This window comes from Cygnus olor, chromosome 4 (assembly GCF_009769625.2).
Source record: "Cygnus olor isolate bCygOlo1 chromosome 4, bCygOlo1.pri.v2, whole genome shotgun sequence".
Classification (NCBI taxonomy): Eukaryota; Metazoa; Chordata; class Aves; order Anseriformes; family Anatidae; genus Cygnus; species Cygnus olor.
This window is the reverse complement of record NC_049172.1, coordinates 15355823-15374237: the sequence shown is the minus strand read 5'-3', so window position 1 is coordinate 15374237 and position 18415 is coordinate 15355823. Positions and strand designations below refer to the sequence as shown.

Sequence of the window (18415 nt, the reverse complement as noted above, 5' to 3'; positions counted from 1 at the left end):
AGAGCTTTTTCCTCCATTTATGGCTGCATGCATATCCTAATGCAGGAACTGGGGTAGTTATCTCTAGATCAAATGCACAGAGCTTATTTCCACTGGGCATTGACAAGGTGCCTTAGGTGAAACAGTGCTGACTGTGACTTTGTCATCTGGGGTAATGGTGTTGGAAGAGATGGGAGATGCGATGCATGCACCGCATTTAGAGCCATAGTTAACACTGGGCCTGCTATGATTGAAGAGTTAAACTCCAAATACAACAAAAATGTGTATTCCCGTGTGCTCTCCTCAGTGCTCAGGCAGAAAAAATAGAAAGAGAGTTCTACTAAATATTTTTATATGATACAGTACAGTAAATAGTAACTATATTGTTTTGCTTTGAGATGCAACCTCACTATTTTTTTCTCAAAACAAGAGATCAAGTTCTTTTGTTTGTCAGTAGGCTAACATCTAGATCTAGAGTATGAGAAGGCTTGAAGATGAGCAGTGCAATTGCAGTGGTTTATGCTTATGGTGACTTCACCAACTCCTTTTGTCATGTTTCTGGCATATCTGTTGTCATTGTTAACGAAGGTAACGGCAAAGATATAGATGGATAAATGGAGAGTTGTATGTTAGCTTAATGTGTGCAAGGGAGAGAGTGAAAAATCAGTAGAAAAAGCCCCTTCCTCCCTAAAAGCTGGACTTTGGGGGTATGGGGAGACAGAAAATAAAAAAGCTGAGATAAGAACTCAGGCTCGAGTTACTGAGGACAAAGGAGCAATCAGAGGTGATAAGGGTACAAGGAAAGAATAAGGCTAGAAAGGCATCATGGGAAGCATGTGTTGAAATAACCTGGGTAAGAAAACCAGATTAAGAGAGTGATCAGGAAGTAATTTTCGTCTCACAGTTGAATTTCTTCTCCTACAAAATATTTGTTGAAATGGGCAAGTTCGTTGTATACTATCTTCTCTAATTACCTCGTTGTATTTCAAAAGAATCTCTCTTTTTCCCTAGATGATTTTGATCTTATACTCTGCTCATTCCTTTACCATTCTTTAAAAAGGGTAACCTGAGCCTTTTGGGATAAACAGCTGATCAGAGCAAGCCTGATAGCTGGTTTTGTTCCTTATCCCTAGGTGATCATTTTACAGAATAGTTAGAGATCTTTAATCTTTTATCCTCATGCTGCATGCAGCTCAGCAGCACACAGTGCCTTGCTATTGGCACAGCCCTACGTCGCTCTCAAATTTTATCATAGCCCAGAAATTAAGGGTTTCAAAGCATCAGCAAGTTGCTCTGTCTGTACCTTCAACCATGACTCTTCCAGGAAAATGAGAGGACAAACTAGTCATGAGGGAAAAGCTTCTGGTGAGGGTGGTGAAGGTTGTTTTGAGACGTCTTGCTTTGATGGCCTGGGAGAGGGGGTGTATCTCTGCCACTTACAGGTGCTTGGGGGAAAGCCCCCAAGGTGCTGCCTAGAAAAGGAGGGCAGAGGAACATTGTCCTCCCCTGCTGCTGAGCCTCTGACCATTCTTCTGGCAGCTTTGCCTTTGTTCTAGGTATGGTGGATGCTGTCTGAGGCAGTGGATGCTGTCGTCATTGAGGGAGGACAGTTGCCTGCTTTTTCACCCCACAGACAATTCCTGGCTCAGCAAAGTCGTGTCAAATTGTACAGAGAAGCTTTCAATTAATGAGCACCAGATTTCCTTGTCAGATTTTGCTGAGCGTGTCCCTAAAAGTTGTATGTCTGAACATTTTGTCATTTGCTCGTTCTTCCAAGGGATACATTATCCAGTAGTGAATAGTTGACAGCATCAGTTTAAAGTTACAAGGATTCTGTTGGGGAATTACCATATGCCTCATTTTCTTCCTTGTGCGTTTAAGGTTTTTTTAGCTTATAAATATTAAAACTATCACTCAGCATGTACTTTGGGAGTTATAAGAGCCTGTGGAGCCAAATTGTGTTGTGAGCTGCTGTGAACTGTAGGTAGCTCTGCTGAAGTAGATTTCTTCACTTTGCCAGTGGGCCACACTGATTTCTCAACAGTTCATGCACAGTGGTACGTGTGTACTCCAGATATTAACAGTTCTTTTTCTTCTGGGCAAGACTCTTGAAAACTCTCACTAGTAGAAGGGTATTATGTGGTAGAGGAAAGAGTGGGATCAAGTCAGGAGTTGCTGTGGCAGAATAAAATAGTAGCTGCAGTAACTTGATCGTGAAGCAATGGATGCTCAGCTGATGGTGGAAACCTAAGAGGCCTTATTAGTTACATAGTGATTACTAACCTTTCAGTGTTTGGGTTTTATATGTATTTGAGTTTTGTGCACACAAGAACCTTCCTTCTCATTTCTCTCACACTCATCTTGGCTATTCCAGCCAGGCCTGGTGCTTTTCTTTCCCTCTGAACCCCCCTCTGATTTCCCTCTTCTTCATGGATGCCCCTCCTCACTTCATTTCTTCCCAAGGCTTTCTCTTCCTTTCAGATCTTTGGGGGGCTGAGGGATGTAGCAGCCATCCAGCATTGCCTGTTAAGAAGAGGGAGAAAAGGGTTTCTTCTGCACAGGGGTCAGCAGTTTGTTTTCCCCCGTCCCCCTTCTGCCATGCACTGCTCTGGTTGCTGAAACCTGTGGTGAGGGCTCAGGGCTCAGGTGGTGACGTGGGAAGCAGTAAGGAGCCAGTCTCTCACCAGGACAGTCACTGAGACTGTTAGCATAGTTTCAGAACCAGCATGCCTGCTACTTTTGCCCAGTGACTCCTCATGTACTGGCCTGCACAGGCAATGGGAATAGCAGCTTTGGAAAACCTAAAGAAAAATATTAGATTAGGGCAGAAGCCACAGACATAGGAAACTTGCTTCTAAAAGCCTGCACTAAGTGTAGTCTTTCACTTGGAACTTGAAAAGACATGTACACCACGAAATGCATGTGCCCAGCTCCTGGCATGGTCTGCTGGAAGGACATCCATCCTTCAGGGTTTGTTTTCCTCAGGCCAGTCATTTCTGTAGCAGCAACCGCAGATCCTGAAGTTGCACTTTCACTCACACAAAGTGCGTGCCCTTCCCTGGCGTCCAGATGGCCAGGCAGCAAGTTGATGCAGTACTTCTTCCTGAAGCTCTGCCCAGATCTAGTCATCTTGCTCAGTCCTGCACACCTTTTTCTCCCCAAGCTAACACCATCTCAGATCCAGAAATGGTAACAATAGCTCCAGGAGGCCTGATCTTCTCAGCGCTGGCTTGGATCCAAGCACCAATAGCAGGATTGCTCTTCTGGTGGCTATTTTCTTAGCAGGAATATTCAACTTTCTAAAGGGTAGCATGAATACAAGGGTGGTCATCAACTTCTCTGGTCTGGCTTCTGCTTTACATGTATAATGGGGAGAGGTCTACAGTAAGTAGCAGTGCATTTGTCTCTGCCTTAGTAGACAGCATGGGGATGACACTTACGGGCCAAAAATAGGTTCAGGTCTGTTGTGGTTTAGCCCGGCTGGCAGCCAAACACCACACAGCCGTTCGCTCATCCTCCCCCCTCCCTCTCCGGGATGGAGGAGAGAAACGGGAAAGTGAAGCCTGTGAGTTGAGATAAAGACAGTTTATTAAGACAGGGAAAAGAATAACAATAATAATAATAATAATAATAATAATAATAATAATAATAATAGTATTAATAGTAATAATGTGTACGAAATAAGTGATGCACAATGCAATTGCTCACCACCCGTTGACCGATGCCCAGCCTATCCCCGAGCAGCCGGCCCCCCCCTCCACCCTGGCTAGCCACCCCTATATATTGTTCAGCATGACGTCAGATGGTATGGAATACCCCTTTGGCCAGTTTGGGTCAGCTGTCCTGGGTCTGTCCCCTCCCAGCTCCTGCTGCATCCCTAGCCTGCTCGCTAGCAGGACAGAGAGAGGCTGAAAAGTCCTTGGCTTGGTGTAAGCACTGCTCTACAACAATTAAAACATTAGCATGTTATCAGCGCTCTTCTCATTCTAATCCAAAACATAGCACCCTGCCAGCTACTAGGAGGAAAATTAACTCTGTCCTACCTGAAACCAGGACAAGGTCCTATGACCAAGAGGAAATGTGGCTGAACTGGGTAAATTTTATTGTACATTTCTGTTTGCATGGCTAACAACCTTCATTCTATTTTTCGTTCTCTTTTACTGATGCAGTTGAAGAATAAATTCATGAAGAAGTTGCCCCGTGATGCTGAGGCCTCCAATGTGCTGGTTGGGGAGGTAGACTTCCTGGACAGTCCTTTCATTGCCTTCGTCCGGCTGCAGCAGGCAGTTATGTTGGGTGCTCTGACTGAAGTCCCTGTACCCACCCGGTAAGAGAATTCTGCCCCTAGCAGTGCTGATGAATTGGAAACTGCATTTGCACCTTTTAAAATAATAGCACTAGGCCAAAAGAAGACCTTCTCCATTGGTTTCCATCATATGACTTGCATAATGGTCATACATTTTTTCAGGATTATTGGTTTTTAAAATAGCAAAAACTCACTATGGCTGCCTGATAATTTTCAGGTCTGAAATTTGGTTGTAACATAAAAGCTGTGAAAAGCACACACACTATACAAACACATTAATTTAACAACTTAATGGTAAAGGACACTACCAATGTGAAATGTGACTGCTGGATTTTTTTCTACCCCTCATGACTCTTGCCACACACACATTATACATACCTCAAATTCTCTCTGCGTGCTTTTGCAGTGCATATTTTTCTTCTTAAAAATTCACATTAGATGAAAGGATGCAGTTCTGTCCCTGCTGGGGGGGGGGGGTAAGAAAGAAGTCAGAAAAACTGAGGGATAAATTCTTTCTGTGATTGTCACACCAGATGTTTCTTTGTATTTCACAATGGCTGAGAAAAAAAATGTAGTGCAAATATTTTATTTATTGTGACTCATGTTGCAAATTAATCTGCTGTGTCACAAATACAAATATGTTGTATGTTTTTATGTATTTGAATTAAATTCATATGCTTGTCATATTATACACACACTAGGTAAGAACTATGAAACTGATTAGCATGAAAAGGTAATGAAATGAACTATGAACAGACCACGGCGGTGTTTCAGGGAGGAGGACAGAGGCTGCACTGGACACACTGCAGGTGCTCTGCAGTATCCTGTTTCATCTCTGCATGGGTCTCTGTGGTGCCTTGTTACTCGGTGCTGCTGTGTGGATGCTGTTAATGCTGTGCACCTGGGCTCTGGCGTGCTTTTGGTATCAAGTTACAAAGGATTTACTTTGCATTTTACTTGTAATTACAGAGTTCACACTGCACCTTTCGTATCACTAATGTGCAAATACATATTTTATATGAGCAGTTTTAAGAGCTTTCAATACAGAGTGAAAATTCTATGTTGAATAATGTCTAGAGGGTGAGAGGCTATATGGATTAATACCCTGTGAGAATGGGCGTATTAACGCTACAGAGGCGCATCACTAGGGCCTTACTCGTACTGGCATGAATCACAGCCATTGTATGGAATGAAAGTTAAATGGATGTTACAATCTGTACCTTATTTTAATATATAAAACAATGGAGAAAGACGGTCTAGTTTTGCTATTTGTTTAATTGCCTTCTAGTAAAGCAGCAGTGTTTGTATCTCCTGGAATCTGTTTAAGTAGCTCCTTACAAGAACCACGTCACTATCTGTTTGCACACACTGGGTATTCTTTCAGCAGTATAGGGAAATCAAAGTGCCCTAATTTTATAAACGGTAATTCTTCGTTCCTCAGTATTACTGAGCTCTGTATGCTTCAGTATTTCAATTTCTCTGTCTAATCCACTAGCTACTTTTTTTATACACATCTCAAAATGCTTTTCAGCAGAGGTAAAATCAGGTATTGTTTGTTTTGGTAGTGGGAGCCAGGAAGTTAGATCTAGGATTGTTGAATGACCTCATTACTCAATAGCATTAATCAAGACAAGATGTCCTTCCATGCCAACATTTTTTTCCAGGAAATAATATTATCCATTTGCTGTCCTCCAAACCAAATGTTAGCCCTAATCAAAGTAGGGAAGCTCATTAGATTGCTTTTGTGAGTAATGAAGAGCCATTTGCAATGGCTGCATCCTGTGAAATTCAATCAAGGAAATCCCATAAGGGCCCAGACTAGTTATGATGGAGTGTCTCCTTGCTCAGCCCTTAGTTTCGGCCATCTTACACAGTGGGCATTTCTGTTGAAGACGTGCACTTAACAACCCACAGAGTCCGCAAGATGCTTAGCTGGAGCCTTCAGCGTTCTTCACTCCTGTCCCTCAGGGTTTCTCCTTTTATTTTGTTAAATTATCAAGTTCCTGGTAAAATTATCAAAACCATGCCAGCAAAGTTAGGCCATACACAACCACGTGGGGTAGGGGATGGTTCTAAATAAATGTGAGCTAGTGTTTCAGTGCTCTGGGTTGCTTTAGAGAAGTGTTGTGATGCAGGTTTATCGAGTAACTGCAATGTGAACTGCATCAGTCTGTCTCCAGAAAGCTGGTTGCTTTCATGTAGGGACCTCTGTAGGGTTCAACACCCAGGTTTCAGCTCTCAGCTTTGGGAATCCAGATTTGTAATACAGAGGGGAGGTTGCACTTGTATAGCCATCTAATTCAGCCTTCACAGGCAGTGAAATGCATTGCTGGAGGGGTGCTTGCACAGCCTTTCAGTTCATGTTTCTGGTGTGCTGTGTTAAGAAATTTCATCCTTTTTAGCAACTACAGATGTACTGAATATTTCACAGGAGCCAGCAAAGTGCCCTGCCCTAAAGATGTTACAGTCACAGGGCTTGTTGGATCAACGGCAGAGGGATCACGAACGCCCTCCTGAGAAAGTGAAAGCAGGCAAGAAGGGAGAAATCATTCCCAGTAATATCATCATGTCACATAGGTTTCAGAAGTGCATGAAGCCATCTTGATGCTTTACTTTTCACAGTGCTAACCTAGCAGGGTTTGCAGGGAGAGGGCAGCAACAGCTGATTATCAAGCTGCATCCATTAGCTGGACATCTACGAAATTGCCACAATCTTTTGATGTAGAAACAAATATGACACTAAGCCCTGCAGAGGTGAAAGGCTCGTGGTATCTATAGTCCCTGCCCTGGTTTGGTTTATTCATATTGACCTAGTGCTGTAGAACAAAAAAGGATTATTGTGTGTGCATAAGGAAGATATTATTCAGCATGTAGACTTCCAGTTAAATAGGTTACTTATTTCTGCTGTTTTCTTTTTTTTTTTTTTTTTCTCCACACATTCCTTGGCTTGGATTTTTCTTCTAAGCTACAAAATTTTGGACGCTTTATAGAAATAAAATTTCCTTTGTAGAAATGGCTCTCCCCTAGATAAATTTTATATATATGTTTCCCTGCACACTTCCTTGCTAACTATTTTAAGTATTTCCTTTACTTAAAAGTAAATTTTCACTTAAAAGAAACAAGCAAGACCTGATGAAATCTCCAGGAAAAGTTTCTATGTGGTATAATTTCATACAAGCTTGGTAATAAAAATCAGGGAACTTAATTTGGTGTAGAGAACTTCCAGCCTTTTGCTCTGTCATCTTTTCTTGCTACCACTCAGACTGAAAATTATTTATGGATTTTGGTCTTCTCCTGTCAATTTTAATTCCCCAGTGCTGTGAACTCCTTATTTTGGTGAGCATTTAGTTACTGTACTTGCCCCGTTGCTTTGGTGTGGCTGCCTCTCCTCCTGACAATGCACCAGATGTAGCTTTTTATTTTCATAAAACAGATGTACAATTATGTGTTTAGGTCTGTTCCATTAATGTAATGATGATGGGGAAAAAAGATAAAGAATGAGCAAGGGAAAGATTTTTTGGAGATAAGCTGTACAGACTTGCATAAGTCTAATATGTAGTGCTGGGAAATTGCTTGTGTCTACAAGTCTCAAATGAAATGAAGTAACTTGCCCAAGGTCTCTCAGAAAGCATGTGGCAGAACCAGGAGTCATGCTCTCCTCTCTTGCTTTCTAACCTGAGCTTTTAACTGCAAGGGCATCTCTTCTTTCGGTAGGCAATGATGAAGTGTGTGTCTTGTTCCTTAATTGCAGCACTGAAATTGTTTTTGGGGCTGTGTCCTTTAGGAGCCATTCCAACAGAAAGACTTGCTTTTGGACATCAGAGCTCTGGCAACAAATGAATTTTGTCTGTATTCATATGTTGGACACCATGTGAGATGCCTGCAATGTTGGTACATTGCCCAGAACTTGAAGGAGCAGCTGTGTGAAAATTGAAGAAGGACCAAACACTTTACCTCCTTCTCTCCTTACTGTAATTCTAAGGTGTGGTCCCTTCATTACAGAGGTCCAAGCCTTGGACTCTGGTGGAGAAGCTGGTCATGGGGTTGTTCTTTCAGCCCTTGAGTCCATCAACGTATATCGCGATCAGGAATGCTGGGTGACTTGCAGGCATCTCACGTGCTGTCCAGCAACAGGAGGACATCAATAAAAACATCTTCCACAAGACCTTACTGAGTTTGCTTTATGTAGGTGCCTTTAGCACTTACGGAATTGCAGCTCTCGCTTTCTCCAGATCCGGGAAATAGGCAGGGGTGAGCAGGCTGAATCTGAATGTTGTTTTACTTGTTCTTCCTTTTCTGTGCCTGTTTGAGGGACCTTGTCTTCTGTACTGGCAATCAGCTTGTAAAGAGACCATGGTGAGGTTGACCTGGCCCTGGGGCAGTTTTTACTACAACTCCTACCCCATATTGGTGTTTGTTAAAGCCATGGACATGACAGATTTTTAACAATGTCTTAAACGGAAAACATTAGTGCTGCACTGACTTTAGAGCCTATCTGTGTTGTACTCATTCCTCACCTCCTAAGTGTGCTCTTCATGTGATTTCATGGACATTTCTAGCCAATTTTCTCACAAGCGCAGCGCTTAAGACTTTGTAGTCTCCTTCAGCAATCTGGATTGAAATTCCACCCTGCAGTCTCTGGAGTCATCTCCTGCCAGGGTCCAGAAGGGTTCTGATCAGGCGGCTCACAATGTTATAGGCTTGCGCAGTGTTGCTGCAATGCTTTGTTAAGGCCTTTTCAGTGTGTGGGTTGTGGGTACAGTGCAGTGGCTGGTGCCCATTTGTCTGCTTGGATAGAAGTTACTCATCTGTAAAAATTAATTTATTCTTGTTGGTTTTGGTGGCATCAACCATGTGATGAAGAGGTTAATCAGACACAGTCGGTGGTCATCATCTGCGTAAGGGGGGAAAGTGTCCAAAGTGACAGGAGGAAGAGTGCTTCAGGTAAAAAAGAATAATAAATTAGAGAGTTTCTGACTCACTCTCAGCTTGGAAGCAAAGGAGTGCTGTGAGGGTGCTGTCGTACAAAGTTCAATACGATGCATTCTGGGTGAGGACTATCAGCCCTTTCTGTAAGCTGTTGCCCAGGGCATTTGGAAGAAACATTGAGTTTTATTACAACTTCAGAGAGACTGTGAGCTAAGTGGTAGATGGTAAAATCTCATGTTTTCTGCATTGAAACATCCTTAGAAATGTTAAGTAACAGAAATGAACATTTGATAACTCACCATGTGTTGCGTGAAGCGGAGAGTAATTCTGTGTTGGTTTCAACCCAGCAGATAGAGAATGCCACAACTCCCAGTGAGGGCTTTTTTAGCTGTACAAACTCTTAAGTAAATGCTACTAAATACATGCAAACATAATCTAGTCCACACCACTAAAGTACATTAATGTTTTTGTGTTTGTGTGTATGTGTGCACATGCATGTTTGGTGCTTTAAAAAGTCTTGTTCTACAAGCTGAATCAGTCAGGATGAAGAATTTAGAAAGTCTCACGAACAGGATGTTTTAAAGAACATTTAGTAAATGCAGGAGCATTCAGGTGCTTCTGTTGTGCGTTGGAAGAGAGCCAGGTGATGTAATTATTTCAGGAGATGGTTATGAAAATGTCTCATTCCTTGGAAATTCAGGAGAATGATGAGCAGCAACCTCTGAAGTTATGAACTTTTTCTAAAGTTAATGTATTTTGGATAATTTGCATCCCAGAGTTTTAGAAGTCTTGGCTGAGGAACAATTTCTCTTTAATTTTGTTTTATAACAGCCCTTGAAATGCAGGGAAAGTTCCAGGAGGTAAGAGGAGAGCAAAGGACATGACCTAGGCGTGCATGGGTTAGTCACCTCTGGGTGAACCTTGAGCAAAACTCTTGAAATCCTCATGCAGAACTTGATTAGGAAGTGTTACAGTTAGTAATGCCAATGAATATGTATTTATGGATCCTGTCATACTAATTTGTCTGTTTTATAGGACTGTAGATTTTTAATAGAAGATATTTGCATATAATATGCTTTATAAAACAATTGACTTAGTGCGTTGTGATGTTTTTATTTATATATAAAAATGTATATGTACATTATAAATATGTATATAATTATAATTACAAACTTATAAATTTAAAATTAGATTTATAAAACATGGTCTGAGAGCCACGTTTTTCTAGACGATGCTGTAGGTCAAAGGCTGAGGCCACACCTGGGTACAGCTGACATTTCCGTCGGTGCTGGAACCATTGAAACCTGGTTTCCTTGAGATACCTACTGTGTCCTTTCATACCACCATGCAACAATCCCAGCTTTCCCCTACTGTCCTGCCATTTCCCAAGATTCCCATATTTGTCTACTCATTTTTTGTTAATTCCTGAAGCCCAGTAACTCAGTGTTGCTAAACTGCCAATGGGGTAGGACAGGCCAACTGCCAGACCAGGTTCTGAGCTATCTCTGTGCTGATCAGCCACAGGCTAGCAGAGTAGAAAAGTAAGGTCAGGCCTTGAATTTCTCTCACTGACAGTGCCTGTTTGGGTCTCCTTCCCCTTGCAGCCACTGGCTCTCCCAGCGCTTGTAGAAACATGATTACATTTGGTATCTCTGGGCCTGTGTCCCGTATGAAGTTGGCCACTGGGGTCAGAAAGATGAATGGACAGTGTGAACACACAACTTAATTTTCCTGAATGTTCCTGAGTAGCGATAGTTATTTCATCTGTATGTTCACACTGACAAAACTGCCAGCTCTTGGATGATTTCTCTGAGGAAGACATTGGTACATTAGAGAAGGTTCACAGAAGAACTGTTAAGTGACTAAAGAGAGGAGAAAAGCCTCAAATTACTTAGCCTAAACGACAGATGGCTCAGGGTGAATGGATCAATAGGGCAGGATATTTTAAAAAATTTAATTATTAAGGGTTATTCAATCTAGCTGTAAGAGCCAACTGAAATAGACGACTGGAGTTGGAAGCTAATGTTTCAACTGGAAGTATTCAAACTGGAAGTAATGCAAAGGGTTTTAGATGAGATAACTTACCAAAGGTTATGATGTGTTTATTTTCCATTACTGATTGAAAGGTATGGCTGTACTCGGAAAAACGCTTAATTCAGGAAGCTTTAGGGGTGTTTTGAGCAGCTATTAGTATTTCTGTTTGAAACACAGGCTTACAGAGTTTTCTGAAAATTGCCCCAATAATTTACAGCCTTTGCTAAATTAGGTGAAATGGAAAAGTTGGTCTCCTGCCCTGTGGTTTCTTTTGTTGCTAATTGCAAGGGTGAGTCGATGTGCGGGTGAGAGAGACTCTTATCTCAAGGTCACTAGTTAGATTTCAGCTCAGGATGCACATGTAAAATGACACCATCTGACCAGCATGACGGTCTCCACTGAATTCCCACAGGCCACTGAATGGTGGCGATTGTGTGAGATTGCCAATAGTAGTAACAGAGCTTTCTTAACAAGCCAATTGGCAAAGAGATGAGCATAAAGACAGATGTTTTTTCATCACATAACCATGAAGCAATTCTTTTTCTGGAACAAATCTGAACAGGAGATCTGTAGGAAGCTTGTGTTTCTACAGCCAAGGTGTAGGTGTACAGCATTCCTGTAGGTGTTGTGTGAGTAAATAGTTGCCAGCCTGGATATTGTTGCTGTCCAAAGAGATGATGTAAGAAATGAGCTCCCACTATTTTGTACATCTGGTCAACCCTTCTTATGGTACCTACAACAGGAACCCACACCTCAAAAATTAGGTTGCCTCCTTAAGAATTAAGCTGTGACTGCAAAGCTACCAGATGGGCTTACGGGTCTCTGGTAAGTATTGTATGCTCTGAGCAGAATTTCAAGGCATACAAGTTGGGCTTAATTATTTATAGCTAAAGCCCTATTTAGAATTAATGGTTTTCCTTCACATGTGGGTAGCTGCTATAGGTGCTGAACCATACAGCGATCTCAGCTCCAGCAGAGCACTAATAAGCAAACAGAGTGCTATCTGATAGCTCTGGGAACGAAGAGAGGAGTTTGGAGAGAGATGTAGTTTATGGTAAGCAGTGTGGACAGTTAGCAGCATCTTACCTCTGCTTTTCTATTTGCTGGGTTGAATGCTTACTTCTGTACCCGGAGCTGTGCTGCCCTGCTTCTTCTGTCCCTTGTGCAGAGAGAATGTTGGGTCAGGGTGGAGCTGTGTAGAGCAAACAATCCTTAGGTCATCTTCTGTCCTCTCCTGGCTGTTTGGCAGCAGTTACATCGCTGCTACTGTCACTTCAATGACACTGGAATAGCAACAGGGAAATATTTACTGCAGTTACGTATGCAACGATTGAACAGCTACAAGTAGTCGGTAACATATGAGCAAATCAATCAATGGAGGTGGATAGGCTTTCTGTGATGCACAGAGCATGAGGTCTGATGCACTGTGCTGGAGCTGCATCTCGTGCATAGTTCATTTCTGGGTACTGGGCATTAGACAATGTCCTTCCTTCCTCCTGTGTATTTGTTGCTGGATGTTTTTGTGTAGGGCTGCCACAGCATTTGACCAAAGTGGTCTCAGGGTTAATTTTACAGCTTTTTGGGAGGAAAACTCTGGGTAGTATCTTGCTCGCTAGAGCAAGTATGATTGGGATGCAGGGTGTAACTTGTACTCCAAGATAGCTGAAGTGGAACATAGTGTTACACAGAGAAAAATAAATGCACTGGATGAGAAATCTGAACAAGTCCTGTGCTCAGTGCCTCCTGTGGATGCAAGGCCTGGATATTGGGGTTGCTGAACTCCCATTGACTTCAAGGGAGGTGACAACTCTGAAAACTACCATATGGTGTAAATGACATAGTAAATTCTTCCCTGTGTTTGATGGAGATTGAAATGTAGAAATTTCACATGGAGTAGCTAACATGGTTATCCTCTGGGTTCAGACAGATAGTGTCTAGGGTGCTCTTCACTCACTAACCTCTGTGGCTGCCCAGAGCAGTGATGATCTTACCTTTCACATCAGTGAGACTCATTAACCACTGGCAGCTTCTGGGTCTCTCTAACAAGGGGCAAAACTTTTTTTTTTCTTTTTTTTTTTTTTAAGTTGAATTTACATGTAGGTACTGTATAAGGAGTAAGTGATACATTTTTCTATCCTAAATGGGAACAATTTGTATGTTTTGTCAGATTTCTCTTCATTCTACTGGGACCTAAGGGCAAAGCAAAATCCTATCATGAGATTGGCCGAGCCATTGCCACCCTGATGTCTGATGAGGTAGGTGCCTTTTACAACTAGATCTCTGAATGTCCAACTGAACTATCCCATCCCATCCCATCCCATCCCCTGCTGAAATCAGTTCTCCTGGGTATTACTTCACTAGTAATAATGACGCCTTTTCCTCCAGCATGGCCGACTGGAGCATGCCTGTGGGTGGGATGCACGTAAAGCTGAAATACCCAGATGTCACTTACAATTCCATCTGTTTACATAACTATTTAATTTGCCTTCATGATTTTATAAAAGCATAACTATAGGAAGTTTTTGTCCATCATGCTTATTTTCCTGCTAGCGATCGTTCTTTTAAATAGATTTTGAATTAATGTATGGACTTCCGTTGTGGTGTGCGTCTTGTGTCACATTTTACAATCACAGTAACCCACAGCTGCACTCCAGGTAATTACTGCAGAAATGTTTACACCCAGGATATATTATTCTGTGTTGCACTGTATCCCAGAGCACTTCTTAATTCATGCAGTGCTTATATATTATCCACGAGTAGCTAGCAATTATTTGTTAATCATATACCTCAATAAGATGACTGTGCTTTCCATATACATTTACACCTTTTTTTCTTCCAGTGTCTTTTAGGTTCTGTGAATCTGTGGCTGATTTACGTTATGTTTATTTCTTGCTATCTCCCAATCTTCTGCTTCTGTACAGTTCACTTAGCTAGTGCTCGCCTGGTCCCAGCTCTTTTGTTTTCTGTCATCATGCCCTCAGTGTTTGGAGCAACGATCTAGTTTCCAAAGTTCTCTCTTACCCGACCATTGACTCTTCTGTTTTTTAAGTCTTATTGCATGTTCTGGTCCGCCTTCCCTCCGAGCAGTCCAAAAGATTTCTGTAAAATTCAGCATCAGTGCTCTTTTTTTCTCTCTTTTCTCATTCTCTCTTCTAATACTAATACAAGGCCTTTCAGTAAACTGGGTTTTATGTCTTGTTTTTACTTTGGAGTAAATATTGTCATCATTTCTATTTCACAGATTGAAAACCAAACTTTTTTTTTTTATAGGCTGACATAGAAGATAGCAACAAAAAATTGTCATTGTTAAAGTGTATTTTCAAAGTATAATTGACACTCCTTATTTATTGGAAAATTCTTTTTTTGAATGAAGGAAGTAGGTAATTGCTTTGGTAACATTTCTGACAAAGGTTAAAAATGCACAGTTTGCTAAAAATCAGAAATGCTAAAGAAAAGAATCTTTGTCATTGCACAGCTGAAGAAAGGACTTTCCTGAGGTTCATGCACCCTTGTGGCAAGTGTCCTGATACATTTTCGAGAGGTTTTTGAGACTTAATGAGTTTTTTTTTTTCATAGAGTAAAACTCAGTAGCTGCCTATGGAGTCTGGGCTGCAGAAGACACAAAGCTTTGCTACATGGAGTCTTTCCCTTCCTTGCAGGTGTTCCACGACATTGCCTATAAAGCCAAGGATCGGCAGGACCTGATTGCTGGCATCGATGAGTTTCTGGATGAAGTTATTGTGCTCCCCCCTGGGGAATGGGATCCAGCCATTAGGATAGAGCCCCCCAAGTCTCTTCCATCTTCAGATAAAAGGTACCGGCAGGAGACAGGCAGGGTTATCTCTGTGATGAAGGACAGCACGTGTCACTTCTGAAAAGCTGACAAGAAGACAAGCTGCACCGGGTTTATCAAGTAACTGCACTGTGACCTGTGTCTGTGCCTCCTTCTCTACAAAGCGCTAGAGATATTTTAACGTCTTTCTTAATAAAGTGGAGAAGGTTGTTCTTGCAGTTCTGTACCCTTTTGAGTGGTGGTGCAGGGACATAATGATATACATGATATAATGAGTATCCAGATACTCTGGGGGTTCTGTTTGCTCTTTCTAATGTGCTATGTTCCATTTGGGCAGCCAAAAGGCCAGCTTTCAAGTCTCCTTCATATAACATGGCTTCAGGAAAGGCTGTCTAACACTTGGCTGGCAGGACTCTATCTGTATTCTGTTTTGTGGAGCCATCAGGCAATGCACTGAGCCTCAGCTTGGCTTGTGTTCTTGCTTAGGAAAAACATGTACTCTGGTGGAGAAAATCTGCAGATGAATGGAGACACGCCTCATGACGGAGGACATGGCGGTGGGGGCCATGGGGACTGTGAAGAATTGCAGCGAACTGGCAGGTCAGTAACGCTGCTCAGCATGATGTAGCTGGTGTGATCCATCCACAGTGACAATGTTTACCTTTCAGAAAAGTTTCATCTTTTCAACTGTGCACCCCAGAATACTGTTTGAATCTACACAGGTTGAGCTGTGACCCCCCCCCGGAATACATCCTGTGGTTTTGAGTGCCCAATTTGAGACTGAATGGTTTTGAAATCCAGCCCTGAAAAATTACTAAGCATAGGCACTCAAAAATGAAAGGAGGTACTTGCTGGCTATTGAGAGTCTGTGTGCCTGTGAAGTTAGACAAAGCTGTGAGGGATGTAAATGTGGCAGGTACAGTTCCATTTTGCATTCAGATTGCTGGAAGTGCTTTAGCCAGAAGCAGCGAAGTTGTCTTTTCCAGACATTCCTGTTACAGTGCAATTGAATAGATGAAGGCTTTTATAGGATAGAAATACATAAGGTAACAGAGCCTGAGGCCTTCCTCTCTGCTTTATTGCTCTGTTTCTATGCCACATAAAAGTCCACTGGAGTGTGAATGCAGGTGACCATAAAACAGCACACTCAGCACTTCAGCGTCAATTTATTGTGTTGCTGTTGTAACCTCCCTCCCATGCTATGTTTTTGAGGTTTTAGTAGAATATCTAAATTCTAGTGGAAAAATCTGAAAGTCTGAATTTATACAGTAGTGCATACAAAGCAGTTAATAAGTCCTCGTTCTGGGTCAGAATGTAATATGTGCTTACCCGCCCCGTAGCTCTGCGTAGTGTCTGAACAGTCCTGCAGCGATGCTGGTGCGGGGTTTTCTGGCCGGTGTATAGCCCAGGAGACAGCTGAATTGCGGTGTGTCAAATACATGTGAATTAGTGTTGGTGGTGAACTGCATGCAAGGGAACAAGAGGCAAAACAAAAACAATTTTCATGTTGGTAGAATCAGAGCTATATGGAGTTCCTAAGAGTTAAATACTGTCTTGTCTAGATTGTAAAAATAATAATAATAAAAAAAAAAAGTCTGGAAGTGCAGCTCTTTTGCTGTCCAAGATGATTTCACTTAGTTGCATTTTTACTCCCAGTTCTTTTTCTGGTTAATAGGTTGAAGCATTTTTTCCATTTAGCAGATTGTTTGGCTCACCCAACCATTGTGTCTGCCATGTGGAGAAATTTAGGCAAGGGTTTAGACTAGAGTTAATATATTTTATTACATCAACCAATATAATTGTAAAAAAACAGACAAGCTTCCTGAACTGCAAACTTTTGTGGTCTGTTTAAGCAGAAGTAGGACTTGTGTTTCTGAAATTTGTCTCTTTCCAGCAGCATCACGTGGTCAAGATACTATCTTTCTTTAAAACCTTATCTCAGTGATATCCCTGGACCATCGCCACTGTGATAAGACTATTATGTAATATGATGACCTCACTCCTTTCAGATCATCCTTCACTTCTGGCAGTGCTTCTCATTACTTATCTTAGTGACTTTCACTGTAAAACATTTTACACAAGTCTCCTCTTGCTTGTCTTTTCAGGTTCTGTGGTGGCTTAATCAAAGACATAAAGAGGAAAGCACCATTCTTCGCCAGTGACTTCTACGACGCTTTAAATATTCAATCCCTTTCAGCTATTCTTTTCATTTACCTGGCCACAGTGACCAATGCTATAACTTTTGGAGGACTGCTTGGTGATGCTACAGAAAACATGCAGGTTAGCAGTAGCTTTCAGAAGCAACAAATCAGAGCTGACCTGTCTTACTATCTACGGTCAGAACTGAATTCTGGGTACAATTAACAGAGGTATCACGTACTTTCACTGAAAGCTGGCTTTCTTTCTCTGCTGTTGGATGGCTGTCATTTGAAAAATTGTACAGTTACCTTAAATGGTGTTTGAAAGATGGCCAAGCAACAGAGAATTTAGCATCCTTGCTCCTTCTATATAGAGAAGTTCTTTGGATCTACTCTCTGTGTTTTGTCTTGGTTGTACTGTTTCAGTCAAATTAAGTTTACTAAGTCTGATTCAGACTTTCCATGTCATCAGAGCATAGCGCTGTATTCTCTGCATGATTCTTGCAATCTCTGGACTTCTGCCTCTCTGGTAGAAAGGAAATACTAAGATTCATAGGAAAGCAGTGAATTAGGTGATGTGGTAGCAGAAAAAAATGCAAGTTCTTTAGGAATACAAATTCTGTGATAATGGAAAATATGGAAAATCAGATTCTGGGAAGCATATTGCATATCTGGTGACCAAATGGGTCAGTGGTAAAGACAAAAGTAGGGGCTTCAAGGCATGGCTCAGTTTTACATGAACTCTAAAGGAAGGGATTCAGTTTTAGCACTGCTCTAGATTGTGTTTGACAGAGCAGAATTATGCTCTGAGAGAATGCTTTAGTATTTCCTTTTTTTTAATGAGGAAGAAAATGTAAGAGCTTTTATTTAGACAGATTCAATGCAGCCATGTTGAATGTTCTAACAATAGTCAAGCTTGTAGCAAGTGACTGAATTATTCATTTATGCAAATTTAATTTAAACAAACATAGAAAAGGGGGGCATCTATCCAGACCTCTCAACTTCCCTATCATAAATTACAGGCTAGAGGAAGAGTCAGTGGCTGGTGGAGTGCCAAACATCCTCGCCCCGTACACATATGGTTTTCCACTTCCAAAACTTAGCTACCCAGCAGTTGTGCGAACAGATGCATGATGCACGCCCTTAAAAAGAAATAATAGCACATGGAAGCAGAGAATGAAAAAGCCTCCAGGATCCACCACAGATCATCACTCTTCTATCATAAAGCAGCAGGGG

The 18415-nt window shown here is 41.7% G+C and overlaps 1 protein-coding gene across 8 annotated transcripts in view; it reads left to right on the top strand.

Annotated features, from left to right (window-relative positions):
* SLC4A4 (solute carrier family 4 member 4) overlaps positions 1 to 18415 on the top strand; it is a 228399-nt gene that overhangs the window by 158874 nt on the left and 51110 nt on the right. For all 8 annotated transcript variants that reach the window (XM_040556789.1, XM_040556785.1, XM_040556786.1 and 5 more), the window contains 5 exons: positions 4149 to 4306; positions 13416 to 13503; positions 14908 to 15062; positions 15528 to 15641; positions 17147 to 17321. In XM_040556789.1, the coding sequence (XP_040412723.1) occupies positions 4149 to 4306; positions 13416 to 13503; positions 14908 to 15062; positions 15528 to 15641; positions 17147 to 17321 (690 nt within the window). The remainder of the gene's footprint in view (positions 1 to 4148; positions 4307 to 13415; positions 13504 to 14907; positions 15063 to 15527; positions 15642 to 17146; positions 17322 to 18415) is intronic.